Source organism: Anabas testudineus, chromosome 13, assembly GCF_900324465.2.
Source record: "Anabas testudineus chromosome 13, fAnaTes1.2, whole genome shotgun sequence".
NCBI lineage: Eukaryota > Metazoa > Chordata > Actinopteri > Anabantiformes > Anabantidae > Anabas > Anabas testudineus.
The window spans coordinates 13567005-13592685 of NC_046622.1; the positions used below are offsets into that span (position 1 = coordinate 13567005).

General features: G+C 42.9%; 1 protein-coding gene across 12 annotated transcripts in view; it reads left to right on the forward strand.

The window, feature by feature from the left end:
* The first annotated feature begins 2012 nt into the window (after nucleotides 1–2012).
* Nucleotides 2013–25681, forward strand: part of mecom (MDS1 and EVI1 complex locus) — a 127249-nt gene continuing 103580 nt past the window's right edge. For 7 of the 12 annotated variants that reach the window (XM_026368805.1, XM_026368855.1, XM_026368875.1 and 4 more), the window contains exon 1: nucleotides 2013–2639. In XM_026368805.1, the coding sequence (XP_026224590.1) occupies nucleotides 2603–2639 (37 nt within the window). In that variant the 5' untranslated portion in view covers nucleotides 2013–2602. The remainder of the gene's footprint in view (nucleotides 2640–25681) is intronic. The other 5 variants (XM_026368814.1, XM_026368830.1, XM_026368839.1 and 2 more) reach the window with 1 other exon arrangement.

Consider the following 25681-nt stretch of genomic DNA (forward strand, 5'->3'; position numbering starts at 1 on the left):
AGAGCGGTGATAAATATCCCTGTTGATCACTTGATTGATTACCTTGCTCAAAGGTCAGGCGGGCGCTGGTAATTTCCTTGCGCCGGAGGCTCCCGTTTCACTTTTAGTCTGCCTCCACTCCACAGCCCCCAACACGGAGCGTGTTACTTTTTAACCCCTCACTGGCTCCGTGCGCTGCTACTGTAACGAGCCCTAAACCCGTTTTTTTTGTCCGAATGAATATTTCATTGCTTTAAACAATATTGAAATGGCCTCGCTTGTGCGCAGTCCTTGAGTTTACACTCGGAATCGCGCGGGTCTCGAACCCAATTAATTTCTAATAATTACAACCCACGGGGCTGCGGGAGTCTCTGCGTGGCTTTGCCCCGGCCACCGGGTTCAGACAATAAATATAAAATATGTATTGAAAAACGGGCTTCAAAGAGAGGGGGGGGGGGAGGGGGGGCAGAGGAGAGAAGAGTGAGCTATTGCGGTGAATGAAAACTGTTTCCATTTAGGCTAATTGAGCGCTCAGCCTGGAGCTCTCTCTCTCTCTCTCTCTCTCTCTCTCTCTCTCTCTCTCTCTCGGCGCGCCACCTTGCACATGGAGCACAGGCGCAATCCACTTAATAGCGCCATTTATGTCATTACAATAGAGGTAGAGAGAGGTACAACCGCAATAAAGTATCACTATTAACCTCTCTTAACTCGGCCATTTCACCGAGAACCAGTCGGCGATGTAGTTTCGTTGTTGGACACTGTTACATGTTCTGAACTCGCGAATCTGATGAGTGGGCACGTGTGAAGAAAGTGCATGTAGAAGTCTGTAAATATTATTTGTAATACGCATTAAAATATGTTTGTGTTTTTATTGACTCGGCCCGTCTTTTATTTCTCAGAGGTGGTTGGAGTCGTGCAACAATAGCCGACACTGCAGCTCATTATGGTCGCTATGGTTTCCTAATTGCTCACAGTGCAGTGAACGAGTGGATCTGCGTTGAAATTGGCCTCTCCATAAAACCATATGCTTTGGTTTGGGTCAGTTCTTTTTTTTTTTTTTTTCCATACGATGGCATGATGTCACGGCTTCAATCAGCTTCAACACACTTGGGAATCGATGGCTCGAGTTCACAACCCATTTAAGAGTTCATCTGCAAGGTCAGCATGATCTCATGCGGATCTAATTAATTGCCAATTACTTTAATTATACGCTGTCTTTATTTGGAAACAAATAGGCTACACCTTTATGATGGCAAAGCGAGGTTTGATGAGTGGCTAGAATTTTCACTGTTCAGGTTTTTTTTTTATATATATACAGTAAAATATATGAAAATAGTAACATATCCTGATGATGTTTCTGCATCTGCCTGCTTCTCTGCTTTGCTGATATATGAATCAGTATCTAAATATGCCTCTATAAAATGTTTATTTGATAACAGCAGACATGCGGTGATTTTATTGACTTTTAGTGCCTGGATGGCATACGTTCATGAGCGCGGCCTTTTTCTGAAGGTCCAGAGCGAAACATTGACTCCAACATCAAAAAAATAGACCCGCAGAGATGAAGCTCTGGACTAAAGTCTGTTTTAAAATTCTCCTTCCAAGTTAAATCAAGTAAAAACATCCTTTTTGGAGCCTTCGGCAATTACCATGTGATGAAATGGACGCACTGCAACAGAAATGTCTCAAACAGGCATTAATACTAAGCACTTAACATATTAATAATTGTCAGCACAAAAAAGATGGGGGGTGGTGGAGGGGGGGGGGGGGGGGGGGGTCTGGGCACTCGCATATTAAAGCTGTCAGTCGAGTGCCCAAGCAGGAGAGGGAGGGGAGAAAGTTTTTTTTTTTTTTCCAGTGGTCGGTATAATGGTCAAAAATATAATGAAAGATTTTTTTTTTTAATTATTTAATGAGCACGTTCAGCATCGGTCATTTACGAGAACATTGATTAATGTGACTTCATTTAATGTAAAGGTGCGCAGTAAGGATTGAGATTCCGGATCCTAATAATTCATGTCGGTAGATCCGTGGAGCTGAGCGCGCTGCAAAAAAATATCCCTGCTGTCAAATTCATGTAGAGCTCAGCCTCAAAACGTTTCTATTCAGACAAATCATGACATGTGAGTCCAGCCTGCAGCCTGATTAACGTGACTTATTTTGTCTTTGGCTCGAGTTAAGTCCTGAAACTGGTCAGAACTGCACTGGAGGCATCTCACTCACAAACTTTTCTCACGTGTTAAACAAACAAGAACACAAGACTGAAATCTGCGGTTGCAAACAGCGCTGGGCATTTTTTTTTTTTTTCCCTTCCAGCGTGCTCCGCTTTCCTGCTCAGTGGTCGTTTGACAATGTGACACGAAAGGGGATGTACACGATTCACCCATCGTGACCACATCAGGTTAATATCAAAGTGATAAATCGTCCCAAACTTTTTCTTGGCACTTGCTGTCGGCAGATTCCGGACTGTGCGCATGTGCGAAGGTGTCCAGACTGACAATGCTGGAGAGATAGCGCGTTTGGATTGAGAAACCCAAGGAAAAAGGACAGAGAAAAAACAAAAAGGAGGAAAAAAAAGATCCAAGAAAAAATCCAAACAAACCCACGCCGAGAGACTGGCACGATGAGGTCCAAAGGCAGGGCACGGAAACTGGCCACGAGTAGGTGCAACATCCCTTTCTTTTTCCTTTTCAAACATGCCATCTTCTATACCTACTGCTGTACTGTCGCTGTTATCGCTGCGTCTAGTAATAGCTGTGTAGTGGTTTCATTCAGAAAGTCAGAATCCTCACTTTGACTTGTTAAGAGTCACTAAACGACGACAATGTCGCGACGAAGCGCTAAAAAAAAAAAAAAAAGAAAAGAAAAGAGCGTAAACTTGAAAGTTGAGGGAGCGACGGAGCAACTTTGTGCAGGGCGCCCGCTTCATCTATTGGAATCGCTCTTTGCATGTAGTGGGCGCTGTAGTGTAACGTAGTGTACTGTTAAAGTCCCGTGCCCTGTGCATCGGCAGTTGAGTTGTAATTTGCTGCACACCGCTGCTCAGTTTGCGGGGAGCAGCTTAGAAATAGCAGGATGATTTGAGGGACATGAGAAGAAAGCGGGGATTTAGACAGACAGACAGACAGAGTGAGGGCAACTCGGTTCGTGTGCGTGAGTCATCCACTTCATTAGGACTTCTCATTAACGTGTGCTGATTGTTAAATGATATGGCACTATTGGGGATAAACACATTTAGCCTCGCGTTTTAATTATTGGGACGTACACGTGTTCAGCTTTGCAGAATTCACACTCCGTGCAGCCTAATTTGGTCATCGCGGGGCGCAGCAGTCCTCTCTGCGTTACCAAAAGTTATTTAGAGTAAAAATGAGTTTGATTAAATTAAGTATAAAATCGAAACACTTGTCATTAAATCGATTTAATTACTTGGGCGCAATCAGCTGGAATAATTTATACAAGGAGATGATTGATATGACTACTCATGCATTGATCTGCTGCAATAAATAATCAAGAATTACATTCAGGTTTTTTTTTTTTTCTAAAGCTGTTTGAGTCCAGCTCTGCTCCACACTTTTTCACTTTGCGTCTGTGTTTGTGCTGTGTTGTTCTTTATTTGAGTCCTGACTGTTGAACTCTTTGACTTTTAATTGCACAGGTCCTAACTGTAAAATGCACACCACTGATCCTGAACTGTAAGATTTCCACTTTCACTTTTTTACCCACAGGAATAAGTTTAAAACACAAAGTGAACGGTGTAATAATAATAATAATAATAATAATAATAATAATAATAATAATAAACTAAGACTGTTTTAGTGTTTGCAGAAATGTGACTTACAGGACTTCCGTGAGTTTCTAATCAGAGTTTATCTCAACTAATATGGCTGCAACATGTGTCTCAAATCATTTGGACAGTTACCGCCTATAGGCTGCACGTTATGAAGAAGCTGGTACATGTGTGAAGCATAAAGCAAGTTAGTGTGATGTAGACACCCTGATGAAGTTTAATAAATACACCTGATATGGGTGTCTAGGTGTTTTACCGTGATTCTTTTAAACCTTTTCAAAGTTGCAGTGTCCTGCAATGAGGGAAATAGGTGAACACGCACATACACACACGTCATCATCATCATTATTATCATCATCACTTGGAATAAAACGCATGTTTTATTCTTCCCTCCAGGTCTCTTGACAGTGAAACACTAAAGTTTCTATTTACAGCACAGTTGTCATCAGATGTAGAAGTGCACACAAAACAACAGACAACTGCTGCAGCAGACATTCTGCATATTTGCAAACCATTAAAGTCATTCTGGAAACATAGGAGGGATCATGCCTGGTGCATTTTGAGTTGCTGTTTTATTTTTTTTCTAGATGGAAGAGGAAGATTTCTACCTCTTAAGTCAGAACGGGAGAATGTTCTGGGTCCCCGGAGGAGCGGGCCCAGTCTGGCCTGCAGCCAGGTCTGCACAGTGTCAACAGTGAATATTTAAATTCCCAGACCCCTCATAAGGGCTCTGCTGGTAAATGCGTTCAGTGTGTGCCTCCCGCCTGTCCGGAGAAGTCGTGTTAAAACGGGCATGTAAGGGGCCTCCGCGCAGAGCAGGCGTGTGATTAAAAAAAAAAGGGGGGGTGGATGTAATAGAGGAGGTGATGGAGAGGTGGTAAACGTAAGAGTGATTGATGGAGGCTGACTGATTAGTCCGCACGTCCAGATGTAATGCGGTGCGCCACAAAAACTCGCTTTTGCTTCCCAACTAAGTATAGCCAAGACGCGCAGGCCGCACCCCGTGGTGAACTGTGGGCTACATTAAAATGGAGAGGAGGGGGGGGGGGGGCTTTTTGATGACCCAAAGTATAGCTTAGCGTAGACCCAATTAAAGGTCCACTTAGCATATTTTCGTCTCAATAAAACAACGTTTGATTCTGATGTGTTCAGAGGGTTTGGTTAATGTGTTATGAATAATCACAATGCCGATTAATCTCACGTAACGCACAGTCAGATTGTGATTTACAGAGCTTTAGCACGTCAGTCCTAATTCTGGGAGAAAATATAGACTTAAAGAAGAAACTTCCATGAAAAAAAAATCAAATACTTGGAAGCTGAGCAAGTGGCAGTGGAGCATTCAGCTCAGCATCCAGTTTGTGTCTCAGGACTCGCTCTTGCGCATTTGATATTCATTTTTCACATTTACCGCAATATTTTGTCAGTCATCACTCGTTGATCTCGCCTGTCACCAGAAATGTGGACTCGCACAACTTTTCAGATGCATCATCTTACACGCCGACGTCCCCCCCCCCCCCCCCCCCCCCCCCCCGACTGGGCCATGCATCTCACGTTTGTCTGGTGGAGCTCATTAAACTGGTTAATAGATCGGCCCATTTAAAAGGTGAGAGGGACCGGCCGGAGCGCGGAAAGTGAAATAGAGACCCTATTAAACAGGCCTTGTTGTCCCGGAGCGGCGCTCTTTGCCTGCGCTCCGCTTGGTGCCAACGCTGCGTATACAAATGTCTCGTATCTCCTTCAGTAATGGACTGGGTCAGGAATCACAGGGGCCCGCCACAGAGGTTACTCCACGTTGTTTTCTTACTCTTTTATTAGTTACTGCTTTGAACTTATTTGTTTTATTTTATTTATTATTATTTATTTATTTTTTATTATTATGATATCCAGCCAATCTAATACGTTTTCTTGCGTCAAGAAACAGGTTCCGCATGGTAATTACAGCCTTCACTTCAGCTGATGAAAAGAAGCACATCTTTAAATCAAATCGGGAGTAGTTCACTGAAAATGAGTCAGTTGGTTTGGATTTAAGTAAAAAGGAATTACTTTACACCACTGGCAGGCTGGGTTTCTTACAAGATTTGAATTTATTTTTTTAAGGCCTCATTGTAAGATTTAATAACCTCTTGCTGACCTTTTTTGGAGTTTATGTGTTTGCTTTTGATGAAAGATTGTGTAAAATGCACTTAAACTGGAGAAACACAGCACTTCTGCTGTGGACATGAATACTTGCTGTGTTAATGGGTGTAAAAGTTTTCTGTCAGTACCTTTTTCGAACAGTTACATTTTTCTAATTTAAAGTCGCAGACGTGTAACAATTATGTGATCAGTCTGCAGGGGGTAAAAGTGAACAAGCACGTTTATGAACATTTCTGCTTGTTATGCAGGCTTATGATAGGAATGCTGCTGACGGCTTGTCAAACCATGGGTAAGGCATATAGCATGCTTACAGACCCACACACAGTCTCTATTAGTTCTGTCCTGAGGTACAACTATGTGTCTGCGTGTCTGGTGTTCCTGGGTTTGGGGTGGCGGGGGGGCAGGTTCACTGTGACCCAGGCCCCCCTCATCTATCAACGCCCCCATCTGTCTGACATGTCGTCCACTTCTCTCCTTTCTTACGATGGGAGAGTGGTCTCTTGCTCCCTCTTCCTCAGAAACTGCTCGATTTGGAGGGTCCCTGATGTTAATGAGTCGTCCAGGACTCTGTCTCAGGGCTGTAAACAGTGAGCTGATGAGGTTAGTGGTTTGTTTATGCACTGTTGTCACCCACTTGAAGGATGGCCCCCTACCCCAAGCAACTAGGGAGCTTCTAGACCTTGTCACAAGTCTGCTCTCAGGCCCTGCTACAGTGGCCCTGCACCAGGGACTTCTCTGCCGTCTTTACTCCCTCTTTTCCATCTTCACTCCCTTTTTTTCAAATCTAAGTCCATCATGTAGGTTAGGAACTTCATAACTCACAAAGCACACAGACAAACATCAGTTTGTGAATCCTTCTATAGCTGTGGATGAATAAACGTGCATGTATATTTCTGCTGTCCCTGGGTGTTGCACTTGTAGACTAGTGTTTGTATATTGATGGTGGTGTGCACAAGTGTGTTGTTGTTGGGAGAGGGGGGGGGCCGTAGTGTGGTGCAGCAACCCAGACAGGGCAGTGTGGGAACACCAAAGGATGGAGCAAGGGAGGGCGGGAGGGGTTGTGCAGCAACATGTCAAGCCTGGGAACCACTGTGTGTTTACCACAGGGAAACCGTACCAACACAGAACAATGAGCGCGCCTTACCCCTTCTAAATAAAAAAAGGCATTTCTGCTTTTTTCTCCCCCCTAAAGGTCATGGAGTTAGAGATAGGGAGTCCACACAAAAGCCTCCAGTCTGTCGACAGTCTGGTCTGGCCCAGAACGGTGCCAAGGCTGAGGTCATTATCAACAGAGCAGTCCCAAGCTAAGCATATTTTTATAGATTGTGCTTGTGTGTGTTTGCTAGAAAAGGAGGTGAGCATGTGTGTATGTGCTTATTTGGGCAGGCAGAGCATGTACAAGTACGGTTTAGTGCGTATGCACAAAACAAAGGTTCTATGTATATTACACAGTGTACTGGGGGTTGTCAAATGCAGGACATTCTGCCATTTTCTCATCACAAATTGCTCTGAGATAAATGGCATTTTTGCTGAGCCGAAAAGTTTATCCACACATCAAACTGATTTGTGTGTCGTCATGATGTCTGTGGAGTCATAATGTCAACAGATTGCTGATGGTGCGTTTCGCCCAGGCTATTAGCAAGGCGGTGCGAAGTTACTACTCCCTGGCATGCTTCGAGAAGAGTTGTCTGTTAGCTAATTAAAGAAACTCAATCACTTTATACTCCAATCAATTACCTGGAGCAGGTAGTAGAAACAGAGGCCGACACTTCGGTCTCATGTCTCACATCCGCTAACTACCCAAAGTCACGTTACTGCATTGTTGAGTGCTTTTATGAGGCCGAAGAATTAACAAGAGCCTTGATATGACTTGATGCAGCTGCTAATCTGTGTGTGCTGCACTTCACTCTAGACTTCAGAAAATATGTTATTTTCATGCCAATTTACTGGCTGAAGTTTGATCATTTACCTTTTTTAATATCTTTCCAGCAACTGCTGAAAGAACTTGGACAGGTCCTGAAAATAGATTTATTTCATCCCAGTTGCCCATAATTAGATGACTCTTTAGCTTATTTTGGATATCAACAACAGTCCTACGAGTTAATTATAAATAACTTTGCACTGGCAGGTACGCAAGAGTGTCATGATTGCTTGTGGACATTGCTTTTTAATCACTGTCCTTGAGTGTTGACAGAGAGAACAGTGCTTTTTCACTCTTACACAGTGAAGGGAGCACAAAGCTATAAACAGGAATTACCCAACAATTGCTTTGTGAATGTGGTGATAACAGTGTGTTCCAGCACAGCTTGGGGATCTCCCTGGGTGGAGCAGGCTGGCCCAAGGGATGGAAGAAGTGAGGAAGGGAGGCATAGTCATTTCTGATTAACAGGGGCGGAATAGGGGCAGGACAGGGCATCGGGTCATGTCTATATGTAGCTGAGAGTGGTGATATAGGCAGGTGTATGTTTATGTGTTTGTGTGCTGTGCGTATGTGATTCCTTTAACACCTTTCATCTTAGCAAAAACATGCCCCCCACCCTCCACCCTGTAGCTCATTAAATGGTGACCTCTCACCCCTACAGGACGGGAGAGAAAAGGGAGGCGATGTGATCAAAGCTGGGGCCTTCCTGATGAAGTTTGTGCTGCACCACATTCACCTGATTAGGTCTGATAGCAGCTGTCTCGCCTGTGCTCCAGTGCTGAAATACTGCCATTTACAGTGGGAGAGACAAAGATGAAAAGTGTGAACTTATTACTAAGACAACTATAGGGTAATTAAGACTAGTCTTGGACCCCTATTTTATGAAATTCGTTCATCGTATCGTACATATTTGAGTCACCAATAAGAAGAGTTGTTTATTATTTTAAGCTTTATTTTAAGAATAGTTAATTTTGCATTGGCTCTCACAGCTCTTAATGGATTGAGGCGTCGTCAAGCTCCTCTGAGTTTTCCAGGTCCACTTTTGGGAACTGGCTCATCCACTATTATTGAAGCATGCACCTCTCCTCAGACTTCCAGTCCAATGTCTGAGAAGAGGAAGCGCCACGTCCCTGTCCTCAGAGATCTGTCTTGATGACTACCCCTCTGTGTATGTGTGCGTCTGTATAAGCTGTGCACCTTATGTGTGTGCACGTGTGCGACTGGTCAGCCTCGATCGCAGCAGGGGAAAGAATGTAGTCGTGGAAAGGAATGCTGGGCTGATTAGCGCTGCTTACCTGTAAATGAACTGGACGTGCCGGCGTGTGATGAGACAGAGGAAACAAGGGAACAATAGGACAGTGGAGATTCCTTTCCACGCCACATTCCAGCGATCCTGCAGCCAGGGCCCCCCGCTCAGAGCTTTGATGAACCTTTCTCGCGGCTTCCTGGGATTGTCGCTCCTCCACAAACACAAAAACATAAAGCGGTCGGTGAGCGGGGCCAGGGAAGAGAGAGCACGGCCCTCCTCAGGATGTCCTGTTTTGATTAACGTTAGCATCCTAAAAGCACCGTAGAAATATTATTCTAACACGGAGAAGAGCTTAGTGGTGACACATCCACTTCTTTCCACTCTGTGACCTCCAGGGTCAGATAGACTACAATGAGCCAGGAATCAAAGAGGTGCTCCTCACCCTGCGATCTGACTGCGGAAATCATGTGAGGAAAACAAGGCGATAAAACGACAGGGAGATGTTTCAGGGACTGTCAACAGGTGGAAGATTGTCAGGCCAGTAGTTTTAGACGTTTTGTTAGAAATACCTGTCAAATCCTGGAATTAATATAATATCAGTTACATAATATTAATTACACCTATTATACTACAATTAATGGACATTTCTTCTGAAAATAGGTTTTAGATTCTTTAAAAGGTTTAAGAAAAACAAAACATTAGTGTGAATATACAGTATATAAATTTGTGCCTAATACGTTTAGGGGCGCAACTACTTGCAGCAAAGTTACTGTTTTTACTAGCTGTTAACTTAAGTGCTTATTCACTAGTCATTTCATGAAACACCAACAGAAACGACAAATTGCTTTTATTGTCTTGAAAGTGAGTTGATTTCAGTTCACTGAAATTCTTAATTAACTGGTGATATTTCCCTTTAAGTAAGCAGTGCAGTTCTATATTTCGAACAGCAGCTCTTACACACAGTGTCCTCTTTCAGGAGCCCACACTACATCTTTTCTGTCTCCTGTGGAATCAGAAAGCAGTGAAGCAGTGCAGCTTGGTTTGTTGTTCTGCCGTTGCTTGAGGGCTTTAGTTTGACAGGAGGGCACCACTTTGTTCACCTCGGTGTCCAGAAGGGACCCCTAGAGGCCTCGGGGCCTGGACGTCTCTGTCAGGGCTGAGGCAGGACTGGGGGCGACGGGGGGCCCCACTGCTCACTGGGTCAGTGGACAAGCTAATCGATTTCATCTCCGTTTCACACACTGCACCAAACCCCTACTGGCCTGATATTCACATGTTCACTGTTCAGAGGATTATGCTCCTTACATCTTCTGTCCATCTTTTTTCCGTTTCACTTTCTTTTTCTTTCTCTCTCACCACATTTCTCTTCTGTCTTTCGTCTACTGTATTTTGTCTATCGTCTCTCTGGTGCTTTGTCCCTCCCCCTCTTTTCTTCCCTCACTTCATCTTTCGTTCTCTCTCTTTTTGTAGGAGCATTTTAAATTTAGCTTCCATGCCCGTCTTTGTGTTGGCGCTATCCTTGAGGGAGGCTGGTGGGCAGGCAGAGTAGTCCTTGTTTTCTCGGTCATTCCTCTGGATGAAGCATTGGAACAGGGGAATGAAAGCTTTGGGAAAGGTCTGGAAACTTCCCATTCATCAGTGTAAGGAGATACTGCACTGACAGTTAGCAGACGGCCAGCCAAGTACAACACGGGACAGCCGCGTGGGCCTGCAGCGCTTGGCTCAACAGACAGACAGAGTGAGAGCAGACCAAACACTCCACTCATCTCTGTTCGAGGAAATAACATATGTTAGCATTTTGGGTACTTATTTTGATCCTCTTGTGCAGAAAGACTCAAGTGCAAACAGTAGAGTAAGTGAATGATTATGGGTACAATCATAAGTTATATAATAATAAAGAAGATCAAGGGGCAGCAATACAGCACTGTAGACAATAATGATTACGTGCTGTCATTTAAATAGTGGAGTAAACTGTGTTTTATGATTTGACAAAATAGACAATTTGCAAGATTCTATTAGCATTTTGAGTTCTGCTCTTAGCTTTTTTCTTTCTCATGTCTTTCGTCCCGTGTGATATAGTCTAACCCTACGCTTCTCATCAGCCATAGCAGCAATGCAGAATTCAAGAACACCCTCGGGCCATTATTAAAGTAAAGATTTATATGCATTATAAATACATGCATTACCAGAAATATGGGCACGACACCCTCAGATACATACATGGACATGGTACCTGTGTAAGGAGAGCTGGGTTGGGACAGAATTTTGGCAGGGCATTGCAGGGTGGGACATTGCAGGTGTGAGTCTGTGTCTCTCTGCCCAGCCATTAATCGCTGCCATCTGACAGTTCAATCTACGAGGGGCCGAGCAGAGCAACCGGCTGGTTACCAGGGCAGGTCATTACTGAGCATGGAGGCAGCCAATCGCATCAGCGATCAATGACAAAGGCTGTGGAAAGCGAAAGAGCAAAAAGTGGGGAAGAAGTAGAGGGAGGTAGGGTTGAGAAAGATAGAGGGTGAGAGAGGCAGGAAGGGAAAGGAGAGAAGAGGTATGGCAGGATAAAGGTAGTTATGCTGCTGAAGGTCAGTTCTTGGTTGTGGAGAGGATGACAAACAGGCTGTCAGATGCCAAGAAATGGAAATATTCGTCCGATGCCGCACTACTGAAAATATGGCCCCTTGCACGTGCACACACACAAATGTGCGCAGACACAGTCTTTGCTATAGCAGCTTGATTAAGAATGCAGCAGGGGAATTTAGTGTGAGCCATTGTTTTATGAATTCCATATACAAGGTGTTTGCAGTCTGCGTCCCCTTTTTAGTCGTAAGTTCGGGCGGCACGGTAGTAAAAGTAATGACTGGCTGTGTATAAAAAAAAAAAATAAAAAAAATCAGTTAATGAAAACGCCACAACTCCCCTGTGGCCACGCCTTTGCTGCCCATGTTACCACGGGAACAGCTGCCAGGGTAAGGTCTGTCCAGTGGTGTTTACCCAACCCCAAGAAGTCAAACACAGTCTCCCCCGAACAGAAAGATTTCCATACACTTTGCAACACTCATATTTCATAACCCAGTGGATGTCATTTTCACCTTCTCACCCATGTTTTCCCTCAGACTTTGTTAAAGAAAAACGTTGACGAGGGGATTAATTGACGTTGTGGGTGACTATTTGGCCAGGGCTCTGATAAAACAACAAGGAGATTTCTCTTTTCTCCCCAGAGGCCTAGAATAGCAGAACTGGTCGTTTATCCTGCACTATCTCTCAGCAGATCCACTGGTCTTCTCTGCCAGATACACACACACACACACACACAGACACACACACAGACACAGACCATCCCAGCGTGGACACCACTGAGTGATGATGAGTCATTATAAACAGGCTGCCCTTTAACCTCCTCCAGTCTTTATGGATCACTCTTTGGCAGAGTCATATTCCCTAATGCCAAGTTCCTGTCCATCTGCCTGCTTGTCTGTCAGACAGTCAGGCCCCTTAGTCTCTCTCTTTCTCTCTCCCATACCCTCTCACTGTTTCTCCCTCTCCCCTGAGTTTCACACACTAGTTCATCCCAGACATCTCTGTCTTTGTTTATTTTAATAACAAACAGGAAAAATATCCTTTTTCCCATTACCAAATGTTTAAATTTGATAGTTTGGATGTATTCCGTGGTGAGAAAAGTGGATGTGTCGAGTTGTTCTAACATCATGTACTTGAGAAAAACCTCAGAAGTTGTCTGTTGTCTAAGGGTGTGGTAGTTTAGAAGATGAATGATATCTATTCATTCTAACCAGCTATGTGCTGCAATGTTGAGATTGGCATGCAGTGTAACTTTAGTTGAATTCACAGTTAATTCAATACATCTCTGAGCATGTAAGAGTTTTCCCCCTGTCTATTTCCTCACTTCCACACAATTGCTGTAATTCCACAGTGTGCAGAGGAGCAGCGCAGCAAGAGAAAGTAGAGGGAAAAGAGTCAGCTTGGATTTCTACACATCCTCCTCTGCTTTTCAGTGTTACTTTGTTAATCCAATTCTACCACTATGCCAAGGGTATTTTGAGTGGATCAGGTGGCTAATATATGTGTTGTGGGCGCTAGCATTTGATCCTTGTTTCAACAAATGCAATTTGTTTGGCCTGATTTGATCAGCTGCTGCAGCATATTTCCGTGAAGGCAGGGGCATGTAAACATTCCATATAAAAGGAGTTAAAATGTTTTTGCACCTGCGAGAAGGGAAACTCTATTACAGGTGTCCTGGACCACGGGACCCTGCTGGCTCTGATGAAATGCTCTTTGGGTGTTAATGCAATTCTGATTTCGCCTTGCCTGGAGACTTACATCCTCTGGGGTTTTCAAACTGGCTCTGAAAGACAGAAAACAAAACCTGGACCTAAACCATACAATTACTTTGGTGGAAACTTTGAAGGGCACTTCCTGATGTAACATTGTAATCTCCCTTGGGACACTAGAAAACGATGCTATATAATTTTGGTAATGTTTTCTGTGGAATAAGCACTGTTGTTATGTGCACACAGTGAATATAACTTAAAAAGTGTTACTGCTGAGCACAACTAGTGATATATACATTAGTACACTTTGAAGCAAACTGTGTAAAGCAAGCAGGCGTAAGCATTGGTTACATGACAGCTGATGAAAACAAGGTTGTTTGACTGTGGAACAAGGATTTCTTGTGTAAATAGAGCCGGGGATGCATTTAAGACCTGCAGGGTTCTGTCTGTTTGTGACAAGAACAATGATTTGACAACCAGCTCAAACTGTTGCAGTGAATGGTGCCAAAATACACCACTAAAAAAAGGAGGCTTTCATTCCACAGCCTTCGCCAGGAGGTATTATTGTATTATTTTTCTTGTCACTGTTCACTTTTCACATTGTAACTAGTGCTAAAATAGAAAAAATTGTAGCCATGTTGGCTTGTTCACTCCTACTTTTCTACTTTCAGCATTCATCAGACAGTTGCATTCTTTTGAAATTGGCTTATTGTTTGATTTCTCAAACTCACATTGAAGACAAGCCTCACCACACTTGTCCCCAGATTTATACATGCCCTGCAAAACAAGTGACCCATTTCAGCCCCTTAGGGGTTCAGAGATATAGGGTGCATGCTACCTGTCACACCATCAGCTAGGCAAGGGCCCCACAGATCAAATACAGGTATGATTTATGTCCGTTGTCTCAGCCTTCACACCGCATGTTCTTCTGCATTGGAGTTGTTGGTCAAACCCAACCACAGTAGTAATTTGTCTCCTTACATGTGTAGGAGGTGAGGGCTAAAGGTCAGTGAAATGAAAATGACCAGACCTGACTTAATTGTTGTATCTATTTGTGGTTCGAGACAGGATGTCTGTCTGAATGTCTGTCTATTTGTCCATCTGTCTCTCTTCTCTCTTGGCGCCATGTTTTCTATGAATGGGTCGAGATCCCCTGGCTGCAGTCACACAATCAGGGCACTGATCTGATCCAGCAGGAGCAAAGAGTTCACTGGAGATCTCTTTGAGCCAGATAGCATCATTATCACAACACACAACCCGATGAAAATCTTATCTCCGCATTTTTCTGGCCAAGTAATTGGATTTATGCTTCACCATAACATTCACATACAAAAAAATACCCCGAAAAGGTTTTTTTTGAGAATTTTGTCTGTGGTGCCTGTATTTGCATGATAATTCTTTGAAATTTACCCAACATACTGTTTCTGATAGGACGCCTCAACGCCATTTTCCCTCCAGTTTCCTTGCCAGTTTGCCCATTTGACAAGGTTAAGCCAGTAAATTGTGGAGAGAAATGCTTCCTGTGTGCGATTACATTTATCATGTATAATTAGGAAGTTCTGCTCTGTCTACACATGATGACCCTTGACCTTGAGTGTGACAGTTGTTGGTAGGTGTTGCCAGACACCCAAATGTGCTGTTCAGGTCGTGCTGCTTTGCAGCGCCTGGCTTCCGTTGCAGGATAGAGTATCTCTGATTGGTTGTCTTTCTGAGTCTTTGGTTCTTTTTTTCACAGAGAAAACTTTTGGTCCACAAAACAGAAAACAGTTAAATGAGTAATATAAAATTGTATTTTATATAATTGTAAACCGGTCCTTTGACTAATTTGTTTGAAGGTTTAAACTGTGTCTTAAGAGTTTTACACGTCTTTCTGTCAAACCTGTGGATTATTCTATCTGCTCATGCTGTTTTAGATTAAGACGTTACTGTGATGCTCTTTTTAAACTGAAAATGAAAATGATGGGAATTGTTTTTGTTATTTGTTCCACTAAAACAATTTTCCCATGAAAGCGTCTTTACAGTAACTATTGATATAACTACTATTGATACACTACTACTAATACTACTACTACTACCACTACTACTACTGATCAATACCTTCTACAATAACTACAGGTTTACTACAGTAACTTTAATAATACTTTATCATTTCTAATAATGACTTGGGCCAGTCATACCCAGTATCAGCAGACACTGATCACTACGCTTATTTTTTTAAAACTCATTCTCTAAATCTTAGTCTTTCTTCTTCCTTTGTTTTCTTCCGTTTATCTTTCCTCCCCCCCCCGTCCTTTGCTCTGTCATTTGTTCTTCCTTCTCCTTTGCGCTTATACCCTTTTTGTGTTATAATTCCCACCTATTATTTTTGTCCGGGGCCCTCATTAGTCATGTCGCTGTCAGCCGCCAGCTGCAGACCCACACACACACACACACAAGCACATGTATTCTTGCACATGCACAGGTATGGAAGTCATCAAGGCAAGGTCAAAGGTCTGCCTCATTACCCAACTCCAGTGAAAACTTTTGGTGTATTTTATGCACTGGTATCAGAAAGCATGAGGAGGGAAATGAGCAGAGGAAAAGGGGGAAGAAAGGGGATGCAAAAAGCAAAATAATGAAGGACATGATTTTAAGAGGAAATTAAAAAAAGATAGAATGAGTGAAGTATTGAATAGAAGACAGAAAGATCTCCTCTTTATCTTTGTGTCAGTGCCTGTACCACACCATGCCATAGCTCGGTGTCAGCTTGGTGTAGTCTAGTTATAAGATAGGGAAATTGTGGCCACATGGAGGCTTCGGTGTCTGAACTAAGCTGTAAGGATGAGGGTCCACTAGTCTCACACTGCCTTAACCACAGATGCTGCATACATGGCTCATGTTTCCTGACATTAAACACAAACATCTTTAAATAAAGTCATTAGGTGCAGGTCAACAGAAGCCCATTCATTCATTTGTTCAGTATTGCTACACACACACACACACACACACACACACACACACACACACACACACCCGCACACACACACTTTGACCATGTGTGGGACACGATAGGCTGACATGTGACAGAAAGCAAAGCAGGAGTGTGGGCATGTTCAAGTTCAGCCTGGGAGGTCAAAAGTGTGTATAAGTGTGTGTATGAGTGTGTCCGTCCGGGCATCAGCTGGGAGCAGTCAGGGAGACACTGGTGATGCAGACTGACGGGGGACATAAACACTCAGTAGTATGCTGAAGGGGCCCATTGTCTGATTCGCTGCCATGTGAGGCTCTGTGTGGAAAGGAACGATCTGTCTGTGGATGTTTGTCTAATTGTCCAATCTGTGTCTCTGCCTGTCTGAGTGCTTATATGTGTATCTCACAGCTTGACTTGTGCCTTCCTTTACCCTTTTCACATTACAACTTTTATGTTTTATTAATGGAGCAGATCTTTCAGGCCTAAATGTCTGATGGACGATTTGTCCATTCCTGGATGACTGTGTCTGTTTCTTGTACATTTGTGCTGTTAACATGTGTTTTTCTGTATCTCCAGTCCAGTCAGGTGATGTCAGTATGTAGGATGCACTGTGTATCCTTCATACTGAGTCCGACATGCTTAGCATATAGTACGTTACATTAAAAGGAAATTATTTACGTACATATACATATAAAATATAAAACAAACAGCATAAATAAGAGATAGACAAAATGTCCAGCTTACTTTGTCTCAACAAACTGTGGATTTTTGATTGCTACATGTCACATTGAGGCAGGAGGGATTGTCCAACGGTACAGAACATGCAAGAGAATTATTAGTTGCGGGGATTCAGAGCTGTGTCTGAAAAGGAGGTAAAGGTGTGTGGAGGATATGAGATCTTTGGGGTTGAGGTGCTGCGACTGTGATGAGGTGTGTGAGATTAATGGGAGTGAAGTTGTAAAGGAAGGGGACATGCAAGGGTGAGGTGTTGAGGACATGCTGAATAGCTGTTGGGGATTTGTTTCTGTGTAGGTGTGTGTACATTTATACGAATACATGCACATTGATACTGGCTGACTGCTGATTGAAAGGCAATTATAATTCAAACTCAATTTAGCAAAGTTCTCACTTGAATTCAGACTTAATGTCTTTAACCTAACATCCCGTAACATCAACTCAAAACTAGCACGAAAAATCAAAGTCAAAACAACAGCGTTTTTTCATTCATTGTTTTCAACAGCAGAACAGTGTGTATAAAAGAGAAATACCAAGTATTGAGGGGTTTACATTTGTGTGGAGTAGTTTAGGAAAGGCCAATAATCACCCATGTCTTTGGGCAGTTTTATGTGCTCTCCATCCCAACACTTACCAGATTGCGCCTTCTTTTTCTTTTTCCAGTTAAACATTAGGAAGTTTTCTTCACTACAAATTGAGCCTTCAACACAAAAAAAAAATAAAACATGTAGGATATCTATGATTCACATATTTTCGCAATTAGATTTGAAAGTCACCAAATCCTTTAAACCCACTGCTGTATACTTTCACTAAGACTAATTTTTCTATTTTACCAGCTAGAGTTACTGGAACTGCCATGTTTTGAAAAGAGAGAAGCATGCAGAAGGCTAAACTGTAGTAATAATCCAATTAGAGTGATAAGTAGCCCAGTGATTGACACTTCAGTCAAACACTGAAGGGGTTTTATGGCCACGTCTTTTGAAGAACATGTTTCCTTATGTTGGCCTCCTGTTCTCACACACACACACACACACACACACACACACACACACACACACACACACACACACACACACACACACACACACACACAAGTATACTTCAGCTTAGCTTCTCCCTCTCTCAGTAGTATGCAGTGTCTATTTATTGCAGATGAGGTGTGGATGTTTATACTTTCTACTGAGCAAAACAAACCAGGCTGAAGTGTGAGGTGATTTAAAAATAATCCACCGAGCTCTTTGGCGCATTGACACCGTGTCTCCCGTACTTGTACTATTTGTTCATTTTGGTTGTAAAGTTACTTGTTCAACTAATCTTCCACTTCCTTGGGGATAAAAAGTCAACTCATGCATGTAGATATTGCACATGATCTTATTACCTCACAGTAATCTTCTTTTTGAATTCACTTAGTGACTGATGAATGTTTCTCCTGTTTTAATTTGTCGGTAACCTATAGAACATAGGAATTAATATATGTATAAGGTCTGCGAATCTAAGAAGAATAAAATTTGGCTCACTGCTGAAATATTGCACACTATTTTAAAGGTTATATGATTAATACAGTCACATAGTATAATATCTAATATTGTAAAATGTATATTTAAATACACAATTTGTAACTTAATAGCAGCTGACAAGACAAATTCAGTGAATCATTTATTATTCTGGTACTCAGTTTACATGACAGTAGGAATCGGTTGTTCTCAGTTTCATCAAGGTTGACACTGATTATATAATGCTTTGTGTCATCAAAGCACATTAGGGTCCAGACGGTCTGAGAGGTTACATTGTATCCCGAAATCAAAACAGATGATGTTGTTTGTATATCTTTTCACATTGTCTGGCTTCTTTTTCCCCAGTTGCCCATGCATTAACGTTTGTATAAATACATCATAGAAACAGACACAATGGCCGAGGAGGGATGGATGTCAGTGGTCAGAGCAGATAAGAATGACAAAGCTCTACACTAAGCCACGTCACCAGCAGGCCTCTCACCTGCCTTTCTGTCACACAGAGGCACTCAACCATCACAGAGTGATTGTTTGTGCCCATGCATGTATGTGTGTGGATGTATGTGTGTGATTGATGCGCTTTGCTTTCCTTCAACTTAACCCCCTCCTTCCCCCTCACTCCCTCTTGTCCCACCTCAGTTTGGACTGTCAAGGAAACATGAGGCCTTGGGAGATAGCGGTGCTCTCTCCCTGCCGGCCCTCGGCCCACTCTGTCTCTTTTTCTCTTCCTTGTGCCAGTCACCTACTGCTGTGGGAAAAGCAGAGGAGATGAGGCCTTAAAAAACAGATCATTGTCCGCCTCCTAGATTAAAGCCAGAGAATGTGAGCATTGTCCACTGAATGGCTAAACCTTCCTGCTGTCACTCAAATGCTGCCCTGAGCGCTACTTCATGTCTAAGAGGCTTATCTGCACTGAAAGGCCCCTAGCTGCTCTGGGGAGAGAGGATGTAATGAAGCGTGTTTTTTTTTTTTTTTTTCCTCTGTAGGGAGAAACCTGCTGCTGGGGTGGTGGTGGTGGGTGGTTAGACGATTCAGGGGGTGGATGTGGCCAGTGGGACAGCTGCAGCACCAGACCCCCCCTACTCCACACCTCACCCCTACCGCTCATACTCATTCTCACTGGCCTTCTCTAAAGAATTTATCTAGTCTCACATGAGAGGGAGTGCCTTATACACAGCATACGGGTCTGAACCAAGTGCATGCATGATGGGGGATATGGTAACATTATGTGGGGACGTGCTCAGAGACCTGCCTGTTGTATGGCTCAGCCGTCTGTAGGGATGATCAGCAGGCCACTGATGTGGTCCTCTCTTTGTGCTCTGCTGTTTGAAAAGGGGAAAGTTTAAGTGCTGCTCGCATTCAAGGCTGAGGGCCGGCCAGGCGGGGAGGGTTAGCTAAAACCTAAGGCTTGTGTGTGTGTCTGCGGGTGTGTGTGCTTATATTAGCAAGCTTCATACAAGAAACAATGACAGGTTCCTTTATCACCATCATATGTGTTCTTCACAGAGCAAAACTTTTAAAACATTTGTAAGGTCAAATTGTAATTTTGACCAAGAGGTCATTAGAGGGTCAATCTGTGTGATTGACTCTTTGATAATTGGCAAAAATTGTAACTTTAAAATACACCAAAAAGTAATAATTAAGTAATACATTTATTTTCGCCAATCACATTTTTTCTCCTTCTTTTGTGCATTTAGTTAAGACGACGTTTGTTTAGCTTAGTAAAATGTCTAGATAGTAGTGGCAGGCAGAGCACGTGTGGATTCTCCCACTCGATCTTCATAATAGTTTCTGGATGATTTACAGAAGCCATCTGACCCCAAGCCCTGCTGTCCTGTTCAGACTGAAGTCTGAGCATCTGCTCAACTGTCTCTGTGTTATGACAACACACCTGTATCTTAAGCAGCCTGCTCTACATTTACATATACATTTAGTCGTTTACGTTTACATTTAGTCATTTGGCAGACGTTTTTATCCAAAGCAACTTACAAGTGGGATACGAGGGACAAGGGTCGGCAGGGTAAGCGTAAAGAAGTCTTGCCTAAGGACCCCTACTCTAGGTATTCCACAGCCGGGATTCGTGTGTGTGAGTGTTTTGAGAACTGAAATTTTGTTCTGAATATTACATTTATGGTCTACACCTGAAACTAGGGTTTCTTTTTTTTCTTTTGTTTTTTTCTCACCCACATAGGAATATCTAAGAATTTGACCTTTTTCTTTAGTGCTGTCTAGGTTAGTAAAGGGATGTTTAAAACATGACTTATTGATTCACTGTATGAGCACAGGGATGATGTTAGCTCTCTTCTCAACATCAGACCACAAGTATGCATGCACTTTCTCTAAGCAACCTCTGCCCTCAGCATCTTGAGGGGTTAGTGCTGCCTGCCCTGAGCTCTGTTGGGAGGTTGAGAGGCCTGGAGAGCCTTAGATTAGACTAGAGGGGTTGTCAGTTGAAGGGGGATAGGTGGGTGGTGTTAAGTGGTGTGGCCCAACTGTGATGGGTGGCCAGTGGTCCATTTAGAGCTCTGTCCTCACGCTGGGAGATGATACATCCCAAGAAGCTGAGGGGACTCTGTGGTACCAGTATGCTCTTGCCTCTGTGAAAATGTCAAAATATGAATCTCAAATAGTAGGAACATCACTTCTGCAGCATGTTAACATGGAGACTCCAGGTGTCCTGTGGTGCTCTATCATTTGTCTGTGCAAGAACTTCAAAGTATTAGTTATTAGGCTACAGCACATGCAGAAGAAGCAAGTAGCGACAGTTTCAATTTAAATAGTTGTTTCATTTTGATAGCTGATATCCCCTAGTATTTGGTTTCAATCAGTTGTGTGACAGAGTAACAGTATTCAAATTATGCTCTTTATCACTCAAAATGTTTTTGTCCATCTCAAGAGGATGAAATCGGATTCCTAAGAATTTGAATGTTAAATAGAAAATGATTCATGGGAATGATCGCTACATATCAATGATTCACATAATACAATGTGTCCATGCACCCAAGAGTGATAGGTGCCACATTGTGCAGGAGATGGAGAGTGGATTTGAAGGTTCTTTTTCAGTAAACATTTAAAAGACTGGAGAAGTGAACAAAAGCGTTAAGAAGGAGCTGTTTTGTTGCCCCTTTTTTAACCTAAATAGGCGGTCTGTCCGGCCGAGGCCTTAGCTTCAAAGTATTATCCCACACATGCAATTACCATTTCTATCAACTGGGGAGAAAGATTATGCTTTTTGGGTGTTCTTCTGAGTTTCTTCCAGTGGATTCACTTGGTGAATGTGACACGTTTTGTGTCTCTCACCCCCTATTGAATTTAAAACTTCTCTATTCTCCGAGTGAGCTGAGGAGAGTCCTACATGCAGGCTGAATAGACACTAAATCTTTCAAGGTTAGGACTTAACCTTCTCCCACTCTAATTCATCTTCAAACTTTAGTCTGAAACCAATCAATATCAGATGATTGGTAAACAATGTGCAGTGTCTGATAGGCAGGTACCAAGGGCCCTCAATGGGATTGCAAATGCTTTGTGCGTCCCGAGTCGCTTTTGCTCTAAAGCACTGTCACAAAAAGTGAAATTACCATTCGCTTGGAATGATGCCATTCATCTTTGTCAGAGCGCCAAGCTCAGCACGCAAGCCGCTCCCCTCAAATTAATTCCTTGTTTTGCATCAGCTGAATTTGCCCAAATCCAGGAGGATGGCTCCGGCTACACCCTGCCTGCATTCTTTAATGTAGCAATTCCAGCTGATTTTACTATGCAGAGGGCCCCATGGCTTTATTTACTGCCTAATTCACAAAGAAAAGGAAATAGATATGAAAATACGTTGAGAAAATAAGATAAATCTGGTTGTGAAATTTCAGAGGCCCTGCATGTTCCAACCAGGAGAATCAGACAAGCATAATACACTTAGGTGTCTCTCGAGAGCCTGGTGTAATGCTATAGTCGATTTGTCATTTCATGTTGCAAGAGCTCCTCTACAAAGGTAATGTCTTTCCAGAAGCTCTTACCTATGTAATATAAAGGGAAACCACTGTAGAATGAATGAGATTCATTTGTTGTTTTACAGTTGTTGTTTTTTTTTATGTACCCAAGTAAAATGTCCATCACTGCAAGTCACTCTGCGTTTTATCAAAGGACAGATCAAACTGTCCCTACTAACCTATTAGCATACAACTCTTTGATGAGATAGGCCTCTGCTGAAATAGTAGACAATTTTTCTTGGCTTAATGTGCAAGAAACATAACTGATGTAGTTTCCACTAGGGGGCTGTGACTTGTTCTTTTTTGCCGTCTCCTCTGTGGTTCACTGAAGTCACTCCTGCCTGCCGGGTAACCCAGCCCTGCCTTCACAGGCCCGCCAGCATTTCAGTGGTCACATCTTTGTTGTTTTCACTCGGCAGCACATGTAGATGTTATCCCAGTGTCGCTTTGTGGTGCAGAGAGTACAGCAGTGACAGCAGTGATGAGATTTTAAAGAGTGGGTTGTCCTCTGCTTTCACTGTCCTCCCCCTGACAAACTTTAATGCTAAAAACGGTTCTGAGGCTAATTTATGGTTGTGGTGACTGTGGCCGCTGATTTGTGTTCCCTTGTGTTTGTGTTTATGGAACATGGCTTATTTTCTTCATCTTATCTGCCGGCAGATGGACAACATGGTTTGACAGGGTTTATTTAGATGTTTGCTTTTTCGGGCACAAATTATGATGGCGTGCAATTACCAGGAATGTAGAGTAAAGCTCTAGGGTCAAAAGCCTTTTCCTGTCTTCCTCCCTGGCATGAGTAGACCAATGTCTCTGTGCCCAATTCCATGTATAGGTTAAACACACATCTGTGGCATTTGTATGCATGGCAAAGTGAGTATGCGCCCATTTTACAGTATATGTACATTTTAAGAATCCGAAAGAAGCTGTTGTTTGGAGGAAAGTGATCAGGGGAAAAGAGAAGAGAAGAGAAGCTGCTGGAGATAAGTGGGTCAGGCCTGAGAGACTGTTCTTCACCCCAGACACCTGCACCTCTTCACAGATCCCTCATCAAGGACTCACTTTGTCCTTGGGCTGCACCATTGTCTGCTGAAGGGCCCTCCAGACTTTGCTCTGAATACCTCCCTGTGCTACTCCAAGTGGTCTCAGTCCAGCTCTCCCTGAGAGACAGACAAAACAGCGGATTCCAAAGCACCGGCCCCTTGGCATTCCCCTGCCTGAGGGAGATAAATAGGGACACTTCGGCCTGATTCACTCCTCCACTCTTCATCCCTCTTCACAGTCCCCCCAAAAACCAAGAGATGAGGAGGAGGAGAAGAAGAAGAGACTTGCAAGGGGTAGCAGAGGGGTGGTCTCAGGGTCACAGAATGATTAGTGAGGAGCACAGTGGCGCTCCTTTTCCCCTTTGGTCCTCCTTCTCTGTGGTCACTGAGAAATGACTTCCACTGGGCTGACTTGGGAGTGAGGGTGGAGAGGGAAGTGGAGGAATTATTCCCTTCTGTCTGTCTGTCTGGACTATATTTAACCTGCCTGACAAGATGGATCTTTCCAAGGGAATTCTCCCTTTAGCATAAATGAAGCCATTATACTCTCCTTTCTTGTCCTCTTCTTTGCTTTTGAGGTTTTATGATGAAATGTTAGGAGGACATTCAAAGTCAGGTTGAAATACAATCTTAGGATAAACGCAGACATTCTGGGTCACCACAGGCTCTGGTATGAATGTGTACATTATTACTGCTAATTTTGCTGCTCATTTTACAGAAGACAAGCAGTGACAATAAAAAGTATGTGAACCTTTTGGAATCTCATGGTTTTCTGCATTAATTTGTCATAAAATGTAATCTAATCTTCATCTAAGTCAAGAGTATTGTTGCATTATAATGTATAATTATAACGTAATGTGCCTAAAGTAATAACAAAAAAAATTTATTTATCTAAATCTTTATCTTTTATGTCTTTATTGAGAACCACCATAAATTATGAAATTAGTTTGGATGTGTGGACTAGAGCTACTTCGACAAAAAAACCCTAACTTTTCAAGTTTGCTCCAAAGAATATACCCATGTGAGCCATGCCTCATGGAAAGGAACTTTCAGAGGATCTATGAACAACAATTGTTGAATTACAAAAAGCTAAAAAAAAGGGTTACAAAGTGATGTCAAAGACTTTATATATTTACTAGTCTACGGTTAGGCAAACAATCTACATGGAAACACTTTGGGACTGTGACTACTCTACCAAGAAGTGGGCGGCCAGTCAAAATTATCCCAAGAGCACAACAAACACTCATATGAGTGTAAAGATGAGGTAAAAAAGCAGCCCCGCGTGACTGGTTAACATCTGTGTTCATTAGTCTATAGTAGGTAAAACATTGAACAAGCAGGGTGTCGATGGCAGGACACCACAAGGGAAGCTGCTGCTTACTAAAAAGATAATTGCTGAATGCCTGAAGTTTGCCAAAGAGCACATTGACACTTCACAGCAGGCCCAATTGTAAAGTATGGTGGAGGAAACATCATGACCTGGGCCTGCTTTGCTGCATCAGGGCCTGGCCAGCTTGGAGTTATTGAGGGGAATATGAATTACCAAGTGTATCAAAAAATACATGAGGCATCAAAAGAATATGACAGAGCTAAAGCAGTTCTGCCTGAATGGGCTATACTTCTTTTAGGGACATCATATGTGTTAATACTCTTGACTTAGATAAAGATCAGATCACAATTAATGACAAATTAATGCAGAGTAGTAGTAGTATGAAATTCCAAAAGGTTCACATAGTTTTTCTTGCCACTCTATCTGCACATACTCAAACCTAAAAAAGATTTTAACAGCAACGTTTTTTTCAAATAGCACAACAAATACACACACTTAAAAGCATGCACATATACAGCTAGGCTAAGGCAATGGCATTTGTACGTGCACACAGACAGACTTGCACTGTAGTTCTGGTGCGGCCAGTTGGTACAGGCCATACGCAGCACTGGTGTGGAGGAGTTGGAAGTGATTAGGGAGAAATATGCCTGTCTCCCTGTAATGTCAGTAATAGGCAGCAGCACATCAAAGTCCAGGCCTGTCAGAATGATCTGGATCAAACTGGCCTCCATCTGGAAGCCATAACTGACTTTTCACTCATTTAAACACTCTTAAAAC